The sequence below is a fragment of the Somniosus microcephalus genome, chromosome 27 (assembly GCF_052327205.1).
Source record: "Somniosus microcephalus isolate GS21.2 chromosome 27, FLI_Smic_1.0, whole genome shotgun sequence".
Taxonomy (NCBI): Eukaryota; Metazoa; Chordata; class Chondrichthyes; order Squaliformes; family Somniosidae; genus Somniosus; species Somniosus microcephalus.
This window is the reverse complement of record NC_141013.1, coordinates 48,588,577-48,609,536: the sequence shown is the minus strand read 5'-3', so window position 1 is coordinate 48,609,536 and position 20,960 is coordinate 48,588,577. Positions and strand designations below refer to the sequence as shown.

The following is a 20,960-nucleotide window of genomic DNA, read 5'->3' as shown; positions in this document are numbered from 1 at the left end:
TGAAGAGAGGGTAGACAAGGGTAATGCAGTAGATGTAATATATCTAGATTTTGTAATATATCTAGGTACTGCATAATGAATAAGGTCAGAGCATGCGGAGTCGGGACAAGTTGCAGAATGGATAGCTAGCTGGCTGCAAGACAGAAAGCAGAGAGTAGGGGTAAAGGGTAGTGATTCACAGTGGCAGAAGGTGGGAAGTGGTGTTCTACAAGGATCAGTGCTGGGACCATTGTAGTTCACGATTTATGTTAACGATTTATACTCTGGAATCAAAAACGCAATTTCTAAATTTGCGGATGACACCAAATTGAGAGCGATAGTCAATACTGAGGAAGACTGCAACAAACTACGAGAACACATTAATGAATTGGCAAATTAATTTCAACATAGATAAATGTGAGGTATTACATTTTGGTAAGAAAAATAAGGTGGTCATATATTACTTGGGGAAAAATAAGAATCTAAATGGGGTAGAGGAGCAAAGGGTGAGTACAAATCGCTAAAAGTATTGACACAGGTTAACAAGGTCATAAAAAAGCAAACCAGGCACTGGGGTTTATTTCTAGAGGGATAGAATTGAAAATTAGTGAAGTTATGCTAAACCTGTATCGAACATTGGTTAGACCACACTTGGAGTAGTGCGTACAGTTCTGGTCGACATATTATAAAAAGGATATAGAGGCACTGGAGAGGGTGCAGAGAAGATTTACAAGGATGATACCAGAACTACGATGCTATACCTATCAGGAAAGGATGAGCAGGCTGGGTCTCTTGTCGCTGAGGGGTGACCTAATCGAGGTCTTTCAAATGATGAAAGGTTTTGATAGAGTAGACTCAGTGTTTCCACTTGTGGGGAAGAGCAAAACTCGAGGCCATCAATATAAGATAGTCACCAAGAAATCCAATAGGGAATTCAGAGGAAACTTCTTTACCCAGAGAGTGGTGAGAATGTGGAACTCGCTACCACAGGGAGGGGTTGAAGCGAATAGTATCGATACATTTAAGGGGAGGCTGGACAAGCATATGAGGGAAAAGGGAATAGAGGGTTACGCTGATAGAGTTAGATGAGGAAAGACGGGAGGAGGCTCGAGTGGAGCATAAACGCCGGCATGGACTGGTTGGGCCGAATGGCCTGTTTCTGTGCCGTATATTTGATGGTGGTCATGGAAAAAGACAAAGGCCGAGATTTAAGGTGGTCATGGAAAAAGACAAAGACGGCCCGGAAATCAGGGTTCTAAATTGGGGGAAGGCCGATTTTAATAAGATAAGACAGGATCTGGCAAAAGTGGACTGGGAGCAGCTACTTATAGGAAAATCCACATCAAAACAGTGGGAGGCTTTCAGAAGGGAAATAGAGAGAGTACAACACCAACATGTTCCTGTAAAGGTCAAGGGTGGGACCAACAAGCAAAGGGAACCTTGGATGACAAGGGATATCCAAAAATGCATTAGGGAAAAAAAGGGGGGCTTTTGGCAGTTACAAAAGACGGGGGAAGCCCTAGAGGAGTATAAGAGGTGCAGGGGCATACTTAAAAAGGAAATTAGGAGGGCGAGGAGGGGCCATGAAATAACACTGGCGAGCAAAATAAAGGAAAATCCTAAGATGTTTTATAAGTATATTAAGGGCAAGAGGATAACCAGGGAAAGGGTAGGGCCCATTAGGGACCAAAGTGGCAAGCTGTGTGTAGAGCCAGATGAAGTAGGTGGGGTTTTAAATGAATTTTTTGCCTCAGTGTTCACTATGGAGAAAGACGATGTAGACATAGAAGTCGGGCAAGGGGACTGTGACATACTTGAACATATTAGCATCGAGAGGGAGGAGGTACTAGCGGTTTTAGCAGGCCAAAAAGTGGATAAATCCCCAGGCCCGGACGAGATGTATCCCAGGCTGTTGTGTGAGGCAAAGGAGATTGCAGGGGCTCTGACACAAATTTTCAGAACCTCTCTGGCCACAGGGGATGTACCAGAGGACTGGAGAACAGCTAATGTAGTACCATTATTCAAGAAGGGTAGCAGGGATAAACCAGGGAATTACAGGCCAGTGAGCCTAACATCTGTGGTAGGGAAATTATTGGAAAAAATTCTGAGGGACAAAATTAGTCTCCACTTGGAGAGGCAAGGATTAATCGGGGATAGTCAGCATGGCTTTGTCAAGGGTAAATCATGTCTGACCAATCTGATTGAATTTTTCGAGGGGGTGACTAGGTGTGTGGATGAGGGAAATGCTGTGGATGTGGTTTACATGGACTTCAGTAAAGCTTTTGACAAGGTCCCGCATAGGAGACTGGTCAAGAAGGTAAGAGCCCATGGGATCCAGGGAGCCTTGGCGAGTTGGATCCTAAACTGGCTGAGTGGCAGGAGGCAGAGGGTGATGGCCGAAGGTTGCTTTTGTGACTGGAAGCCTGTGTCCAGTGGGGTACCTCAGGGATCGGTGCTGGGTCCCTTGCTGTTTGTGATCTACATTAATGATTTGGATGAGAATGTAAAGGGTATGATCAGTAAGTTCGCGGATGACACGAAAATTGGTGGGGTGGTAAATTGCGAGGAGGAAAGCCTCCGGCTACAGGACAATATTAACGGGTTGGTCAGATGGGCGGAAAAGTGGCAAATGGAATTTAACCCGGAAAAGTGCGAGGTGATGCATTTTGGACAGACAAATAAGGCAAGGGAATACACAATGAGTGGTAGGACCCTAGGAAGTACAGAGGGTCAGAGGGACCTTGGTGTACATGTACATAGATCCCTGAAGGCAGCGGAACAGGTAGATAAGGTGGTTAAAAAGGCTTATGGGATACTTGCCTTCATTAGCCGAGGCATAGAATATAAGAGCAGGGAGGTTATGATGGAGCTGTACAAAACGCTGGTGAGGCCACAGCTGGAGTACTGTGTACAGTTCTGGTCGCCTCACTATAGGAAGGATGTGATTGCTTTGGAGAGGGTGCAGAGAAGATTCACCAGGATGTTACCTGGGATGGAGCGCCTCAGCTATGAAGAGAGACTGGACAGGCTGGGGTTGTTTTCCTTGGAGCAAAGAAGGCTGAGGGGGGACCTGATTGAGGTGTACAAAATGATGAGGGGCATAGATAGGGTAGATAAAGAGGAACTTTTCCCCTTAGTAGGGGGGTCAATAACAAGGGGGCACAGATTCAGGGTAAGGGGCAGGAGATTTAGGGGGGATTTGAGGAGGAACTTTTTCACCCAGAGGGTGGTTGGAAGCTGGAACTCACTGCCTGAAAGGGTGGTAGAGGCAGGAACCCTCAACATTCAAGAAGCATTTGGATGAGCACTTGAAATGCCATTGCATACAAGGCTATGGACCAAATGCTGGAAAATGGGATTAGACTGGACAGGGAGGGATGGGCGGTGCAGACACGATGGGCCGAAGGGCCTCTTTCTGTGCTGTATGACTCTATGACACATAATCTAGGCTGACACTCAGTGTAGTGCTGAGGGAGTGCTGCACTGTTGGAGGTGCCGTTGTTTGGATGAGACGTTAAACCGAGGCCCCGTCTGCTCTCTCGGGTGGATGTTATAGATCCCATGGCACCATTTCGAAGAAGAGCAGGGGAGTTCTCCTTGGTGTCCTGGGGCCAATACTTATCCCTCAGCCAGCACCTAAAACAGATTATCTGGCCATTATCACATTGCTGTTTGTGGGAGCTTGCTGTGCGCAAATTGGCTGCCGTGTTTCCTACATTACAGCAATGACTACACTCCCAAAATACTTAATTGGCTGTAAAGCGCTTTGGGACATCCTGAGGTGGTGAAAGGTGCAATAGAAATGCAAGTCCTTTTCATTTTTGTTTAAACTCACTGGGATTCATGTGTTTTTGTAGTATTGCCTCCGATGTCGGGAGGGAAAAATCACATGATTGGCTCAAACAACCATTTTTCTGTTAAGATACCAATCAACTAGCCGATTGACTAAATGTGAACAAATCAAAAATCATCAGAGACCAGTAATGTAACTTGCCACTCCCGATCCAAAGTGCCGCAAATGGCTGGAATATTTCCTTTCACTGAGGTGCCCTTGCCCTCCGCGTGTCCGTGTATACAGCTGGAAATAACTCACAACAAATATCTAACTGTTAAAAATGTCTGGTAGGCGCTTCCTGCTCACCGCTGTTCATTCCGGCAACACTGGTCAATATTTAGAATGGAAGCGTGCTATGTAAACATTTTATAATGAGAAAGCTGTGTAACCTTCGAATCATTCCATCGATTTTGAAAAACAATCTGTGACTAAGATTATAAACAAAGTTTAAAATAAAAACACATGATTTTTCACAATGACATCATTACATTTACCCACTGAACTGTCCATCTGTCTTTTAATGTCTTAATTTAAAGCTTTTATTTTGAGGTTTCAGCCTGTCTTAAAAGCCCAAACCTGGTATTTTTACCTGGTATCTGGGCATGTGCCATTTGCTGAATGTCCCAGCGCCTGGCCTGCGGCAGCAGGGAGCGGGAGGGCCGCAGCAGCGGGGAGGCACCAGGTGAATTCCACCTGTGGCATCTGGTGTTTGGACACTGAGATTCACCCAGTGCTGCTTTAATCCTCTCTACCCTGTCAGTAACTTGAGAGAAGCTGGGAACTGGAGGAGCAGAGATTTAGGGGTCCATATACAGAAATCACAAAGCTCATGGACAGGTACAAAAAAATTAGTGAAAAGGCTAATGGAATGTTATTCATAATCCGTTATTAACCTGTTCATCCTTGACTTCCATCTGTCTCCACAGGGGGATCTAGATCCACTTTCAACCATCAAGTCCCTCACGTTCCTGAGGTGAGTGTGAGCTGCTCTTGATTACAGAAATGATGTGTGGCTATTTTGAGGGGTGCCATTTTTACCAGAATGTGCTGGGGGCTCAATAGTATTGGGACAGTGCTAAGCAGCATTCTGTCACCGGCTTTCGCTCATCTGGTCTTGCTGGTGGTGACTGCTAATATTTAAGCTAGCGGCGTGAGGCTGTATGTCTCTGTGTTTGTGAATGTACTTGCTATTTGTGACTATACTTCTCTGATGCCTGGTGGGTATCGGCTTTTGATGGGAGTGTACAGGTCTGAAAAATACCACATCGGGCCCTTCGCTCGGTGTCTCCCTCTCTCTATCGCAATCTCTTCCCTTGTTAAATATCCATTTAGCTCCTTAAATATAGTATCTTGTTCAGTCGTGTTGTTTAGTAGGAATGGTATATTCAGTGTATCATTTATAGAGATTGAGGTGACTGGAGAAGAAATGCCTTAAAAGTAAAAAAATATTGTCAAACTTCCCGCGGTTGGAATTGTGTCAAACCCGTCACTACTGCGTGTAATGGCCTTTGAGTATAAGGAAGAAATTCCTGACGTTGGGAATTATAAAAGAAGTAACGTGGGCCCCTTGTTGGAGCGAGAGAACCTGGAGTTGTGCTGACTCCCTGATTTAACCCTGGAGGGTGCAGATTCGACCTGAAATTCTGAGATTGTCATATGATGCTTGTATATGTGACTACACCATTAGATGGCAATGTTACACCACATACACTTCACACGACAATTCTTCACACACACCCTTTGCTGCTTAAATTGCCTTAAACTGAACACATCCTGCTTGGTATGTTTGGCCTGTAGAATCCGACTCTGATCTAAACCATGTGTTAACCTCTGTCACACAGAATACCCTCTAATAATAGACAATAATACTGACTTACATATTGACCATTATTTCTCACCAGATGTTCTAGGCTTTCTACTGAATCAAGCTCATTGTACATCTGTGGTTTCTGTACTGGAACACTCTCGGCCAAACATCCCGTGATACCCATTACCTATGTCAAGCTATTAACTTGTTCTGTTTCAAACTGTCCTACATTTCCCTGCTCTCCCCTTCCACTCCGTGAATTTGACTCTAATGATGGGACCAATTTGAGGCTGATGAGTTAAATGATGAATACGGTTGATTTACAGCATCCTGAGGAACCCAGTAACGAGCAAGAAGCATTATCGTCTGTACGTGATTCACAAAGCTCCTCAGGTCAGAGTCCTGGATTTCCAGAAAGTGAAGCTAAAGGTATGATTTAGACCGACTGCATTTGGTCACATTGGTGCAGCTTCAGATCGGCAAGTCTTTGTTTCCCTGGAGTACCGTATCCGATCTCTTTTTCACGGAAAAGGGTTTGGTTTGTTTGTAGTTGGTGTTGGGCCTCTGGAGCCCGTTTAAATGAACCAGAGTGCATTGGTCATTATCTTATGATGGTGTCTTCAAGGACATAAGGAAAAAGACAATCTGTAGTACTCCTGGTTCCCTACCCCAGCACCGACTGAATATAGAATTCCTTTATTAGATACTCCCTTACCTGGTAGATTAGAATTCTAGAACAAAACAGGTCTATACCAGTGTTTCTCTCCACCCAGTCTAATCCCACTCTCCCCTTCACACCCCGTACCCTTTAATATCCCACCCAGTCTAATCCCACTCTCCCCTCACCCTTTAATATCCCACCCAGTCTAATCCCACTCTCCCCCCTTACCCTTTAATATCCCACCCAGTCTAATCCCACTCTCCCCCCTCACTCCCCCCTTACCCTTTAATACCCCACCCAGTCTAATCCCACTCTCCTGCTCACTCCGAGCCATTAATATCCCACCCAGTCTAATCCCACTCTCCCCCTCACTCCCCGAACCCTTTAGTATTTCTCCCTTTTGAAGTAGCTTTCTAATTCCTATTGTAAAGTATCTGCTTCAACAAGAGTTTGTGGCCGTGAATTCCAAGTTCTGATCACCCGCCGTGACTGAATTCTTCTCTAACCTCAGTGACCAGTGGAAACTATCTATTGCTGTTTACTTTATCAGAACTGTCCATAACCTTGAGTACCCTTAACCACCTTGGCTACAGTCTGCCCTCAACCCGAGTAACTTCCATATCCTTCCTATAATGGGGTACCAAAAATTGTAACTACTTCAACTCTAACCTCATTCAAATTCAACAATTTCCCCTTTTGTATTCTCTGTCTCTGGGGCCTTTTGTGGCTTTCTCTACTGGCACTGCCATATTTAGTGACCTGTGTATCTGCACACCAAGCTCCCTCTTTATTATTGTAAATATAAATTTATGTTCTCCTGTCCTACGAGCCTGACTTAACTTGAGGTAAAATGAGCTGTCTGTCCCATTCATAGGGCAATGATTTTCAACCTTTTACAGGTTCTGGCCTTTTGTATCAGATTCAGTATTTTCAATTTTGGTCACCGTGCATTTTATAAGATCAGACTGAAGAACCGTGCCTAACTCCTGTTAAAAATGGTGCGATCACACAATAGGCATTCTGTCCCATGCTGCTTTGTACAGCAGTTACATTTAACCGCTTCCTCAATGTTCACAGCCCAGTCATTGTAAATGAAGTGCAGGAGCGATGTTCTTTTGTACGTGGGCTAGCAGCCAATGTTAAACTTTGACCGGCCATTTAACCCATCAAGGGCCTGCCTTTCCGACAGTTCACGTTCAGTCTGTGCTGGGAGACTCCAGATAATGTTATCTGTCTGATGAGAGAGAGAGAGGCTGAATTTTGTCCCAAACTCCAAACGTTGATGAAATGAAACTGCACCATGTGTGCTGCTCTCTGTGGCCCTGGGGTGCTTTCACCGATTGTTGCTATCATTCAGATTGTGGGCGAGCTGTTGATGCACCGTTTCCCCACAGTTACAGCGCTGAAACCCTCAGTTATCCTCGTGGCAGAACCTTTAACGCATGGAAACCCGAGTGTCCGATTCTGCTGTTGGGATGGGGGAGCTGGAACGCGGGAAGCAGTCCCATTAAATCTGGAAGCTCTTGCTGCAGGTTGTGTGCCAGGCTCAGTCGCACCCTGGAGACAATGATACAGGATATTTTGGTTTGAAATTGCTCAATGATTCCTGTCTGCTTTGGACCTGACTCAAGATAGGGTTCAATTTCACCATAAAATTACATTCAGACACTAATTTCAGGATTTCGACCGTATAGAATTTTTTTTTTGCTGTTTCCAATTGTTTAGATTTTAAAAACCCACTGCAGCCGATTGGGTTTAGTGCGGTGTTGACTGAGTTTAACTGGGTTGAGAGATTTCTTCCATCGTGCAGCCTGATACTGGAGTGTTGTAGCTCCCACCTCGGCACTAACACATCACCCCTGGAAACTTCTAAAGACATCCTGTTAGATAAATGTATACAGATCAATATCTTGATTAATAGAACAAAAGCAAAATACTGTGGGTGCTGGAAATCTGAAATAAAAGCAGAAAATGCTGGAAATGCTCAGCAGGTCAGGCAGCATCTGCGGAGCGAGAAACAGAGTTACCGTCTGACGAAGGGCCATCGACCTGAAACGTTGCTGCCTGACCTGAGTATTTCCAGCATTTTCTGTTTCTTGATTAATAGTCTTTGGAATAAAGTGAATACTGAATATTTTGGAGATTGATAACAGCAACCTGCATTTATGTAGCGCCTGTAACCTAGTAAAGCATCCCAAGGTGCTTTAGAGCAGCGTAATACAAAAAAAAATATTTTTTATATAATGTGCTGACTTTAAAATCTTTGTTCGATGCCTTGAATGAAATGGGTTAGGGTGAGGCAGAGTCTGATGTTCTGACATGATTGTTTCCTGTGAAGATTGACTGTAGTTAGATTTTACCCACATGTTTATGGCAGATACAATGATGCTAACTTAAAATCTTGACTGAAAATGATCTTTGCTATGCCTGACCCTGTTAACGGTGCAATATTAGTGCACACATTGTACTAATCGGGCAGAGGTGAATCACTAATGTGTTGCACATCTGATTTTTGGGAAAATCTCATGCAACCGTTGAGTTGTCCTAAGTTCCAGCAGTGGCTGCAACCATTGCCGCTCCTGGGACAAGCAGTCAGGCTCCCATGGGGGAGATGCGTGGTCGGTATCTCCCCCGATGTGGGCTGCAGTGTGCTGACAGCAGAGCAAAGGCCATTGAAACTATTCCCACCCTGGTAAATAGCAGGGAATGGTGGGCATTCCTGGGATTCCAGTCTGACCCTGTGGCTGGTTTCTTGGAGTGAGGTATTGTGTAAATGGTGTTATCGTGTTCCTAGAGGTGCGGGTATGGGCAGGATGTTACTGTACTGGGGAAGTCCGTTTGACTGTAACTGGATGTGATGTATTGCCACAGGAACGTCAGGAAGCGGATCGAATGTTCAAAGGCAAACGTGGGGCACAGCTTGCAAAGGATATTACCAAGAAAACAAAGACGTAAGATACAGATACTAAATTTGACTTGGCATCTTGCCTCAGAAACACTGCAATTGGGGTTATTGTTAGGTGAGAATTAGCCTGTTCGAGGCTGCTGTCTTTGTGCGGGCGGGTCAGTGCTTCCAAATTGCTGGTTCCTTGACCAACGATTGTGTAAAATGCTGCCTTTCCAGCGCCTTGGTGTTTCTGAGGGAAGCTATTTCAAGTAATGCACCATTCAGGGGAGCATTGTAAAATGTATCAGTTTATGAAAAGATCAGATACTGCACTGGTTTTTAAACTTTAAGGCCTTAAAGGTCCAGAGAAGTTTTTCTGTGGGAACCATAAATGATAAATTCCTGTGTATTTTGTTCTGAAGTTTCACACCAGGTGCAGGGTTGTCGGGGGAGAAGAAAAAAGCTGGTCCTTCTGCACCCGAAGTAGAAGCAATTAAGGTAAGCACACAGCAGCACTACGTGTGAAGGGGAAAATGCTGGAAATCAGAAAGAGGAGGGGGAGGGGCGAGGTGGGGGAAGGGGAGGGGTGGGGGCGCGGAGGGGAGGGGCGCGCGCGGAGGGAGAGGGGAGGGGGGGGTGCGGAGGGGGAGTGGAGGGGCTGGGGCCCGGAGGGTGAAGGGGCGGGGAGGGGTGGGGGCGCGCGGGGAGGGGAGGAATGGGGGAGGGGTCGTGGGGCGCGGGGGGGTTGGGTGGCCGTGGGGAGCTGCCTTTTGACAGTGTTGAAGACTAAAACATGAACAGGTGTTTTAGTACAGTCGGAAATAAATAGAGGGGATAAAAGTGGAGATGCCACCAATGACGGAGAGATGGAGTAATGCATGGCTTGGCAGAGTTTAATAGAAAGCTCTTGGGTGAAATGAGCAGTGAGGTGATGGAGCATAGGAACGGGAGGAGGCCATTTGGACCCCTGGGCCTGTTCTGCCATTCAGTCAGATCATGGCTGACTCCATTTGCTCCATATCCTTTACTACCCTCGCCCAACAAAAATCATCGAAAGGAACTTGGCGACACATGAAAAGGGCAGAATGGTATAGGATGAATCCAGCAAGACACCTCCCTCACTTCCTTCTCCCACCGTGTTAGGTAGTCGGATACAGTCTCGATTCACGGTCGGGGAAGCACTGGGGTAAATGACTGACTGCACAGCCAGTACTGGGGCCAGTACGTTCTGTAGTGAGTGGGTGGGTGAGTGGGTGTGCATGAACAGTGGATCAGGCCAGGTGAAGGTGTGTGGTGGCCAGTTCAGTGGGAACTTGTTTACAGCAATGCTTGTCTTGGGTGACAGTGAATTTGAATTGTAATGCTTCACTGTTATATCTGACTGAGAGTGAGGAGAGAGGTCAGGGGAAAAGTCTTACACGGGGAGCGTTGGAGCACAGAATGCTTTGCCACAGCGAGTGCTTGAGGCGGAGAGCATTAACCATGTTCCCCTCAAAAGATATTTGAAGCAGGGGAAGATGCAGCGCTGTAAGAACATAAATAGGAGCAGGAGTCGGCCATTGGCCCCTCGAGCCTGCTCCGCCATTCAATGAGATCATGGCTGATCTGATCTTGGCCTCAACTCCACTTTCCCGCCCGCTCCCCGTAACCCTCGACTCCCCAGTAGCTCAAATATCTCAATCTCCGCCTTGAATATATTCAATGACTCCGCCTCCACAGCTCTCTGGGGTAGAGAATTCCAAAGAGTCACGACCCTCTGAGAAGAAATTTCTCCTCATCCTTGGAAGGGGAGGGTGAAGAGCCAGTTGTCGTGGTGCATATAGGCACCAACGATATAGGTAAAAAGCGGGATGAGGTCCTAAAAGCGGAGTATAGGGAGTTAGGAGATAAATTAAAAAACAGGACCTCAAAGGTAGTAATCTCAGGATTGCTACCAGTGCCACGTGCTAGTCAGAGTAGAAATAGAAGGATACTTCAGATGAATACGTGGCTAGAGGAATGGTGCCAGGGGGAGGGATTCAAGTTCCTGGGACATTGGAACCGGTTCTGGGGGAGGTGGGACCAGTTCAAACCGGACGGTTTGCACCTGGGCAGGACTGGAACCAATGTCCTAGGGGGAGTGTTTGCTAGTGCTGTGGGGGAGGGTTTAAACTAAAATGGCAGGGGGTTGGGAACCTGAGCAGGGAGACAGGAAAGGGAAACAAGGATAAAAGCAAAAGATAGGAAGGAGAAAAACAAAAGTGGCAGTCAGAGAAATCAACGGTTTAAATCAAACATGGCCACAGTAAATAATAATTCTAATAGGTCTAAGAGCGTTAAAAAAACAAGCCTGAAGGCTTTGTGTCTTAATGCAAGGAGCATTTGTAATAAGGTGGATGAATTGGCTGCGCAAATAGAAGTAAACAAATACGATTTGGTTGGGATTACGGAAACGTGGCTCAAGGAAGGCCAGGACTGGGAACTCAACATCCAGGGGTATTCGATATTCAGGAAAGATAGGCAAAAAGGAAAGGGAGGTGGGGTAGCATTACTGGTTAAAGAAGGGATTAACACAATTGTAATGAAGGATATTAGCTCTGATGAGGTGGAATCTATATGGGTAGAATTGAGAAATACTAGGGAAAAAACGTTAGTGGGAGTGGTTTATAGACCTCCAAACAGTAAGGCGGAGATTGGGGATGGCATTCGAAGAGAAATTAAAGAAGCGTGGAATAAGGGCACAGCAGTCATCATGGGTGACTTTAATCTACATATAGATTGGGCCAACCAAATGAGTAACAATACTGTGGAGGAGGAATTCCTGGAGTGTTTACGGGATGGTTTCCTGGACCAATATGTCGAGGAACCAACCAGAGATCAGGCCATCTTAGACTGGGTATTATGTAATGAGAAAGGATTAATTAGCAATCTTGTTGTGTGAGGCCCCTTGGGTCGGAGCGATCATAATATGATCGAATTCTTCATTAAGATGGAGAATGAAGTAGTTGACTCGGAGACTAGGGTCCTCAATTTAAATAAAGGAAACTATGATGGTCTGAGGAGCGAGTTGGGTAGGATTGATTGGGGAATGGCACTCCAAGGGTTGACGGTGGATAGGCAATGGCAAACATTCAAAGACCGAATGGATGAACTACAGAATTTGTTCATCCCAGTTTGGCATAAAAATAAAACAAAAAAGGTGACCCAACCGTGGCTAACAAGGGAAATTAGGGATAGCATAAGGTCCAAGGAGAGGGCATATCAATTGGCCAGAAAAAGCAATAATCCTGAGGATTGGGAGCAGTTTAGGATTCAACAAAGGAGGACAAAGGGATTAATTAAGAAAGGGAAAATCGAATATGAGAGGAAGCTTGCAGAGAACATAAAAACTGACTGTAAAAGCTTTTATAGATATGTGAAGAGAAAAAGATTGGTGAAGTCAAGCGTAGGTCCCTTGCAGTCAGAATCGGGGGAATTTTAATGGGGAACAAAGAAATGGCAGACCAACTAAATACATATTTTGGTTCTGTCTTCACAAAAGAGGACACAAATAACCTCCCAGAGATGCTGGGAACATAGGGTCTGATGAAAGGGTGGAACTGAAAGAAACCAGTATTTGTAGGGAAATGGTGTTAGGAAAATTGATGGGACTGAAGGCCGATAAATCCCCAGGGCCTGATAATCTACATCCCAGGGTACTTAAGGAAGTGGCCCTAGAAATAGTAGATGCATTGCTGGTCATCTTCCAGAACTCGATAGACTCTGGAACGGTACCCATGGATTGGCGGGTAGCTAATGTTACCCCACTATTCAAAAAAGGTGGTAGAGAAAAGGCGGGGAATTATAGACCGGTAAGCTTGACAGTGGGGAAAATGCTAGAGTCCATTATTATAAAAGATGTAATAGAGCACTTGGAAAGCAGTGACTGGATCGGACAAAGTCAACATGGATTTACAAAAGGTAAATCATGCTTGACTAATCTACTGGAATTTTTTGAGGATGTAACTGGTAAAATAGATAAGGGAGAACCAGTGGATGTGGTGTATTTGGACTTTCAGAAGGCTTTCGATAAGGTCCCGCATAAGAGATTAGCGTGCAAAATTAAGGCACATGGGATTGGGGGCAAGGTATTGACTTGGATAGAGAACTGGTTGGCGGACAGAAAGCAAAGAGTTGGAATAAACGGGTCGTTTTCCGAGTGGCAGGCAGTGACTAGTGGGGTACCGCAAGGATCGGTCCTAGGACCCCAGCTGTTCACAATATATATTAATGATCTGGACGAGGGAATTGGATGTAATATCTCAATTTGCAGACGACACAAAGCTGGGGGGGAGGGTATGCTGTGAGGAGGATGTCGTGAAACTCCAGCACGATTTGGACAGGTTGGGTGATTGGGCAGAAACATGGCAAATGCACTATAATGTGGATAAATGTGAGGTTATCCACTTTGGTGGCAAAAACAGGAAGGCAGATTATTATTTGAATGGTAATAGATTGGGAGAAGGGGAAGTGCAAAGAGACCTGGGTGTTCTTGTACACCAGTCGCTGAAGGTAAGCATGCAGGTGCAGCAGGCGGTTAAGAAGGCAAATGGTATGTTGGCCTTCGTAGCAAGAGGGTTCGAGTACAAGAACAAGGATGTCTTGCTACAGTTGTACAGAGCCTTGGTGAGACCACACCTTGAGTATTGTGTGCAGTTTTGGTCGCCTTACCTGAGGAAGGACGTTCTTGCCATGGAAGGAGTGCAGCGAAGATTCAACAGGCTGATACCTGGGATGGCAGGAATGACGTATGAGGAGAGATTGGGTCGATTGGGCTTATACTCACTGGAGTTTAGAAGATTGAGAGGGGATCTCATCGAAACCTATAAAATTCTGTCAGGCCTGGACAGACTAGATGCAGGAAGGATGTTTCTGATGGCCGGGGAGTCCAGAACCAGGGGTCATAGTCTAAGGATAAGGGGTAAGCCATTTAGGACTGAAATGAGGAGGAATTTCTTCACCCAGAGAGTGGTGAACCTGTGGAATTCTCTGCCACAGAGGGCGGTGGAGGCCAGTTCATTAAGTATATTCAAGAAAGAGTTGGATATATTTCTTAAGGCTAAAGGGATCAAGGGATATGGGGAGAAGGCAGGGACCGGGTACTGAATTTGGATGATCAGCCATGATTTCATTGAATGGCGGAGCAGGCTCGAAGGGCCGAATGGCCTACTCCTGCTCCTATCTTCTATGTATCTCCATTTTAAATGGGCGACCCCTAGTTCTAGATTCACCCATGAGAGGAAACATCCTCTCTGCGTCTACCCCGTCAAGCCCCTTCAGAATCTTATATGTTTCAATCAGATCCCTTGTCATTCTTTTAAACTCCAACGAGTATAGGCTCAACCTTTCTTCAGAAGACAACCCCTTCATCTCAGGAATCAACCTAGTGAACTTTCTCTGAACTGCCGCCAATGCAAGTATATCCCTCCTTAAATAAGGAGACCAAAACTGTACACAGTACTCCAGGTGCAGTCTCACCAAGGCCCTGTACAGTTGTAGCAAGACTTCCCTACTTTTATACTCCATCCCCCTTGAAATAAAGGCCAACATTCCATTTGCCTTCCTAATTACTTGCTGTACCTGCATGTTAACTTTGTGTTTCATGTACAAGGACCCCAGATCCCTCTACCGCAGCATTTTGTAGTCTCTCTCCATTTAAATAAAAATTTGCTTTTTTATTCTTCCTACCAAAGTGGATAACCTCACATTTTCCCACATTATATTCCATCTGCCAAATTTTTGCCCACTCACTGAACCTATCTATAGCCCTTTGCAGACTCTGTGTCCTCCTCACAACTTGCTAACCCACCTATCTTTCTATCATTAGCAAATTTGGCTACAGCACACTCAGTCCCTTCATCCAAGTCATTAATATAGTTTGTAAATAGTTGAGGCCCTAGCACCGATTTCTGTGGCACCCCACTAGTTACAGCTTGCCGACCTGAAAATGACGCATTTATCCCGACCCTCTGTTTTCTGTTAGTTAGCCAATCCTCTATCCATGCTAATATATTACCCCCAACCCCGTGAGCTGTTATCTTGTGCAGTAACCTTTTATGAGGAGAGAGCGGGACAGTGGGATTAGTTTGGGGATTGATACAGGGCTATGGGGAGAGAGCGGGGCAGTGGGATTAGTTTGGGATTGATACAGGGCTATGGGGGGAGAACAGGGCAGTGGGATTAGTTTGGAGATTGATACAGGACTATGGGGGGAGAATGGGGCAGTGGGATTAGTTTAGGGATTGATACAGGGCTATAGGGAGAGAGCGGGGCAGTGGGGTTAGTTTGGGGATTGTTACAGGGCTATAGGGAGAGAGCGGGGCAGTGGGGTTAGTTTGGGGATTGATCCAGGGCTATGGGGAGAGAGCGGGGCAGTGGGGTTAGTTTGGGGATTGATACAGGGCTATAGGGAGAGAGTGGGGTTAGTTTGGGGATTGTTACAGGGCTACAGGGAGAGAGTGGGGCAGTGGGGTTAGTTTGGGGATTAATCCAGGGCTATGGGGAGAGAGCGGGGCAGTGGGATTAGTTTAGGGATTGATACAGGGCTATAGGGAGAGAGCGGGGCAGTGGGGTTAGTTTGGGGATTGATCCAGCGCTATGGGGAGAGAGCGGGGCAGTGGGATTAGTTTAGGGATTGATACAGGGCTATAGGGAGAGAGCGGGGCAGTGGGATTAGTTTGGGGATTGATACAGGACTATGGGGGGAGAACGGGGCAGTGGGATTAGTTTAGGGATTGATACAGGGCTATAGGGAGAGAGCGGGGCAGTGGGGTTAGTTTGGGGATTGATACAGGGCTATAGGGAGAGAGCGGGGCAGTGGGGTTAGTTTGGGGATTGATACAGGGCTATAGGGAGAGAGCGGGGCAGTGGGGTTAGTTTGGGGATTGATCCAGGGCTATGGGGAGAGAGCGGGGCAGTGGGATTAGTTTAGGGATTAATACAGGGCTATGGGGAGAGAGCGGGGCAGTGGGATTAGTTTAGGGATTAATACAGACGTGTTGAAGGCAGATTAACCAGACGTAGAGAGGACACGGTGACCTAATGGCATCGCGTTGGGAGCGTGTGAATAACCCAAGAGAGATGCAACACACTTGGGGACTTGGGATTAGTTTTGCTGAGGCTGGTGTGAGCAGTTAGGATAACGGGCGACGATTTTCCTGGTGAGTCCTCTCCATGTGAATTGCAATCGGTTCCAGTCTCATGGGCACTGCATGTAAGGGCTGGTGTTTTATTGTGTAATTGATTCTATAACTAAAGAGTATTAACCAGACACCTCGATGCTTCCTCATCCTCGAACTTGTATTGGGGACTAAAGGATATACAACGATATCCTGTAAAAACCAAACGTACCTTGTATAGCTAAGGATTATAAAGAAAAAGGTGAAATTGGAGTCTGAATAATGCACAAAATTGAAACTGTAACAGACTGTTCAATGTTTGCCCAAAGCCCGACTCTGGGTTTAAAACTGTTCACACAAACAGGAAATGGCATCCGGTCAAATTGCTGAACTTGCAGCAATTACTGCGCAGACTGCCCGATGAAGATACAACCTGCAGTCACATGCTGCCGCAGGGGAGAGCGGGGCAGTGGGGTTAGTTTGGGATTGATACAGGGCTATTGGGAGAGAGTGGGGCAGAGGGATTCGTTTGGGGATTGATACAGGGTTATGGGGGAGAGCGGGCAGTGGGATTAGTTTGGGATTGATGCAGGGCTGTGGGATTATTTGGGGATTGATACAGGGCTATGGGGAGAGCGCGGACTCACTAATGATAAACAGTGGGTATCGGTTCTGGCCTTGTCTGTCTGTCTATATATACACTTACTATAGCTATTCTATCTGGTACTCCTATACCTGTGAAAAGGTTCGGTAATCTGATTACTGGAGAATATCGAAGCACCCTCAAACCTGTAATAATCTGAACTTTTTATGCCTGTAGAGTTACACATCGGATATACGGCACAGAAACAGGCCATTTGGCCCAACCAGTCCATGCCGGTGTTTATGCTCCACTCGAGCCTCCTCCCGTCCTTCCTCATCTAAATCTATCGGCGTAACCCTCTCTTCCCTTCTCCCTCGTGTGCTTGTCCAGCCTCCCCTTAAATGTATCGATACTATTCGCCTCAACCACTCCCTGTGGTCGCGAGTTCCACATTCTCGCCACTCTCTGGGTAAAGAAGTTTCTTCTGAATTCCCTGTTGGATTTCTTGGTGATTATCTTATTGATGGCCTCTAGTTATGCTCTTCCCCGCAAGTGGAAACATTCTCTGTCTATCCACTCTTATCAAAACATTTCATAATTTTAAAGACCTCTATTAGGTCACCCCTCAGCCTTTTTTCAAGAGAAAAGAGACCCAGCCTGTTGATCCTTTCCTGATATGTTTAAGATTATTGCTTAAGATAAAAAATCACGGGATTGGGGGTAATATTCTGGCATGGATAGAGGATTGGCTATCTAACAGAAGGCAGAGAGTTGGGATGAATGGTTCATTCTCAGACTGGCAATCAGTAACTAGTGGTGTTCCACAGGGGTCAGTGTTGGGTCCCCAACTCTTTACAATCTATATTAACGATTTGGAGGAGGGGACCGAGTGTAACATTCAAAGTTTGCAGATGATACTAAGATGGGAGGGAAAGTAGTGAGTGAGGAGGACATAAAAAACCTGCAAGGGGACATAGCCAGGCTAAGTAAGTGGGCAGAGATTTGGCAGATGGAATACAATACTGGAAAGTGTGAGGTTATGCACTTTGGCAGGAAAAATCGTAGAGCAAGTTATTATCTTAATGGCAAGAAACTGGAAAGCACTGAAGTACAAAGGGATCTGGGGGTCCTGGTGCACGAAACTCAAAAGGTTAGTATGCAGGTGCAGCAAGTGATTAAGAAGGCCAATGGAATGTTGGCTTTCATTGCTAGGGGGATAGAATATAAAAATAGGGAGGTATTGCTTCAGTTGTACAAGGTATTGGTGAGACCGCACCTGGAATACTGCGTACAGTTTTGGTGTCCATACTTAAGAAAAGACATACTTGCTCTCGAGCCAGTACAAAGAAGGTTCACTCGGTTAATCCCGGGGATGGACATATGAGGAGAGGTTGAGTAGATTGGGACTCTACTCATTGGAGTACAGAAGAATGAGAGGCGATCTTATTGAAACATATAAGATTGTGAAGGGGTTGGATCGGGTGGATGCGGGGAGGATGTTCCCGATGGGTGAAACTAGAACTAGGGGGCATAGTCTTAGAATAAGGGGCTGCTCTTTCAAAACTGAGATGAGGAGGAACTACTTCACTCAGAGGGTGGTAGGTCCATGGAATATGCTGCCCCAAAAAGCTGTAGAAGCTACATCATTACATAAATTTAAAACCGAAATAGACAGTTTCCTAGAAGTAAAGGGAATTAAGGGTTACGGGGAGTGGGCAGGAATTTGGACACGAGTCTAGGTTCGGATCGGACATGGCCCTGTGGGTAGCAGAATGGGCCCAGGGGCCATGTAGCCTGATCCTGCTCCTATTTTGTGTGTCTAATTCTGTTAGATTCAGGAGATGGTTCTGTGATAGTAGATTGGCGGTTAGGATCAGATCAGCCATGATCTTATTAAATGGCGGGGCAGGCTCGAGGGGCTGATTGGCCTACTCCTCCTATTTCTTATGTATACCCTCACATTTCTGGTATCATCCTTGTAAATCTTCTCTGCACCCTCTCCAGTGCCTCTATATCCTTTTTATAATATGGCGACCAGAACTGTACACAGTACTCCAAGTGTGGTCTAACCAAGGTTCGATACAGGTTTAGCATAACTTCACTATTTTTCAAATCTATCCCTCTAGAAATAAACCCTAGTGCTTGGTTTGCTTTTTTTATGGCCTTGCTAACCTGTGGCGTAACATAGTAATTTATGTATTTGTACTCCGAGATTCCTTTGTTCCTCTACCCCACCTAGACTCACACCCTCCAAGTAATGTGACCTCCCTATTCTTCCTACCAAAATGTAATACCTCATATTTATCTGTGTTGAACTTCATTTGCCAATTATATGCCCATTCTGCAAGTTTATTCATGTCCTCCTGTAATTTGTTGCAGTCCTCCTCAGTATTGACTACCACCCCCCAAAAAAATTTGGTACAGTATCATCCACAAATTTAGAAATTGTGTTTTTGATTCAAAAGTCTTAACTTGTTAATATAAATTGTGAATAACAGTGGTCCCAGCAGTTGCAATGTCTTTGTTTGATTTGCAGAATGCTATTGCAAATGCCTCGACGCTGGCTGAGGTGGAGAAGCTGAAGGGCATGCTGCAGGCTGGACAAATCCCAGGCCGGGACAGGAAGGCTGGTAAGTGGCTGGCAAATGTAGAGACAGAAGACCATAGAGTTTAGAGCAAGGAAAGGCCATTTCACCACCAACCCCACTCCTTCCATGATCCATGTGGGATGGTTCTATCGTGGGCTACCCATTGTTCTCGTACTTTACACAATCACAGTCACAAGCTAAGGATAAGGGGTAAGCCATTTAGGACAGAGATGAGGAATTTCTTCACCCAGAGAGTGGTGAACCTGTGGAATTCTCTACCACAGAAGGCAGTAGAGGCTAATTCATTAAATATATTCAAGAAGGAGTTAGATATATTTCTTAAGGCTAAAGGGATCAAGGGATATGGAGAGAAGGCAGGAACAGGGTACTGAATTTGGACAATCATTGAATAGCAGAGCAGGCTCGAGGGGCCGAATGGCCTACTCCTGCTCCTATCTTCTATGTTTCTATGTTTATGGGACACTAAATTCCTTACAAAAAAACCAACATCTGGAGACCCCCGACTCCCCATGCAACATACATTGATCACACTCCTGTTAAAGTCTGTCCCGTGTGCCCACTAGGCTGTGCTTGCGGGGTTTCTAATCTCTATTCGAGCTCGAGCCTTGCGTTCTGTACTTATTTAATTCCATCTACTCTCTGAACTTTGTGATGCTTGCGCTCACTCCAGTCTTTCCACAGGTCTGTGCTTCCTACTAACTGAAGCCTGGCCTTTTCTGTCAGTACATGGGTTAGTGTGTCAGAGCGGACAGTACCCCTTGTACTGCTGGGTTAGACAGCGTGGGATCCGCACAGTACCTTCTGACTGGCAGCAAACACCATGCTGATGCAGTGTGTAGCTCCGGTTAAACTAATAATGGTTTATTCGGTGAAAGAAATATACACATAATTCAGCAGTTAGAAATGTTGATGCTGTCTTGTTCTCTCGTTTGACTCCCAACTGAGTCTGAATGGGTGCAGACATTTTGCAGGGGAAGGGAAACAGCCAGAAGTCATGGTCCATGTTGGAACCAGTGATGTAGGTAGGGAAAGGGTTGAGGTTCTACACACAGTTACAGGAGCTAGGGAGCAAGAGCAGGACATCAGAGGTAGTGATCTCTGGATTACTCCCACCTGCTAGTGAGTATAAGAGCAGTAAGATAAGATAGGTTAACGCGTGGCAGGAGGGAGGACTTCAGATTCCTGTGGCATTGAGACCAGTTTTGGGGCAGGAGAGATCTGTTGAAGATGGATGAGTTGCATCTGAACAGAGCTGGGACCAATGTCCTCGCAGGAGGTTAACTAGTGCTGTTGGGGAGGGTTTAAACTAATTTGGCAGGGGGAGGGACGCCAAGGTGAAGCATTAGAGAGGAGATACAAGGTGCACAGGGGCCTGGGGGAGACAAACAGCATTAGAATAAAGAGTAGTTAATAAATAGGAGAGATCAGACTGGGGGAAATGCGAGGCAGACTAGGATGGGTTA

The 20,960-nt window shown here is 45.8% G+C and overlaps 1 protein-coding gene across 1 annotated transcript in view; it reads left to right on the top strand.

Annotated features, from left to right (window-relative positions):
- The window catches only part of snrpa1 (small nuclear ribonucleoprotein polypeptide A'), a 41,649-nt gene that overhangs the window by 7,889 nt on the left and 12,800 nt on the right, over nt 1–20,960 (top strand). The window contains exons 4-8 of the mRNA XM_085968934.1: nt 4,741–4,787; nt 5,948–6,050; nt 9,154–9,233; nt 9,592–9,667; nt 19,425–19,518. Of these exons, the coding sequence (XP_085825060.1) occupies nt 4,741–4,787; nt 5,948–6,050; nt 9,154–9,233; nt 9,592–9,667; nt 19,425–19,518 (400 nt within the window). The remainder of the gene's footprint in view (nt 1–4,740; nt 4,788–5,947; nt 6,051–9,153; nt 9,234–9,591; nt 9,668–19,424; nt 19,519–20,960) is intronic.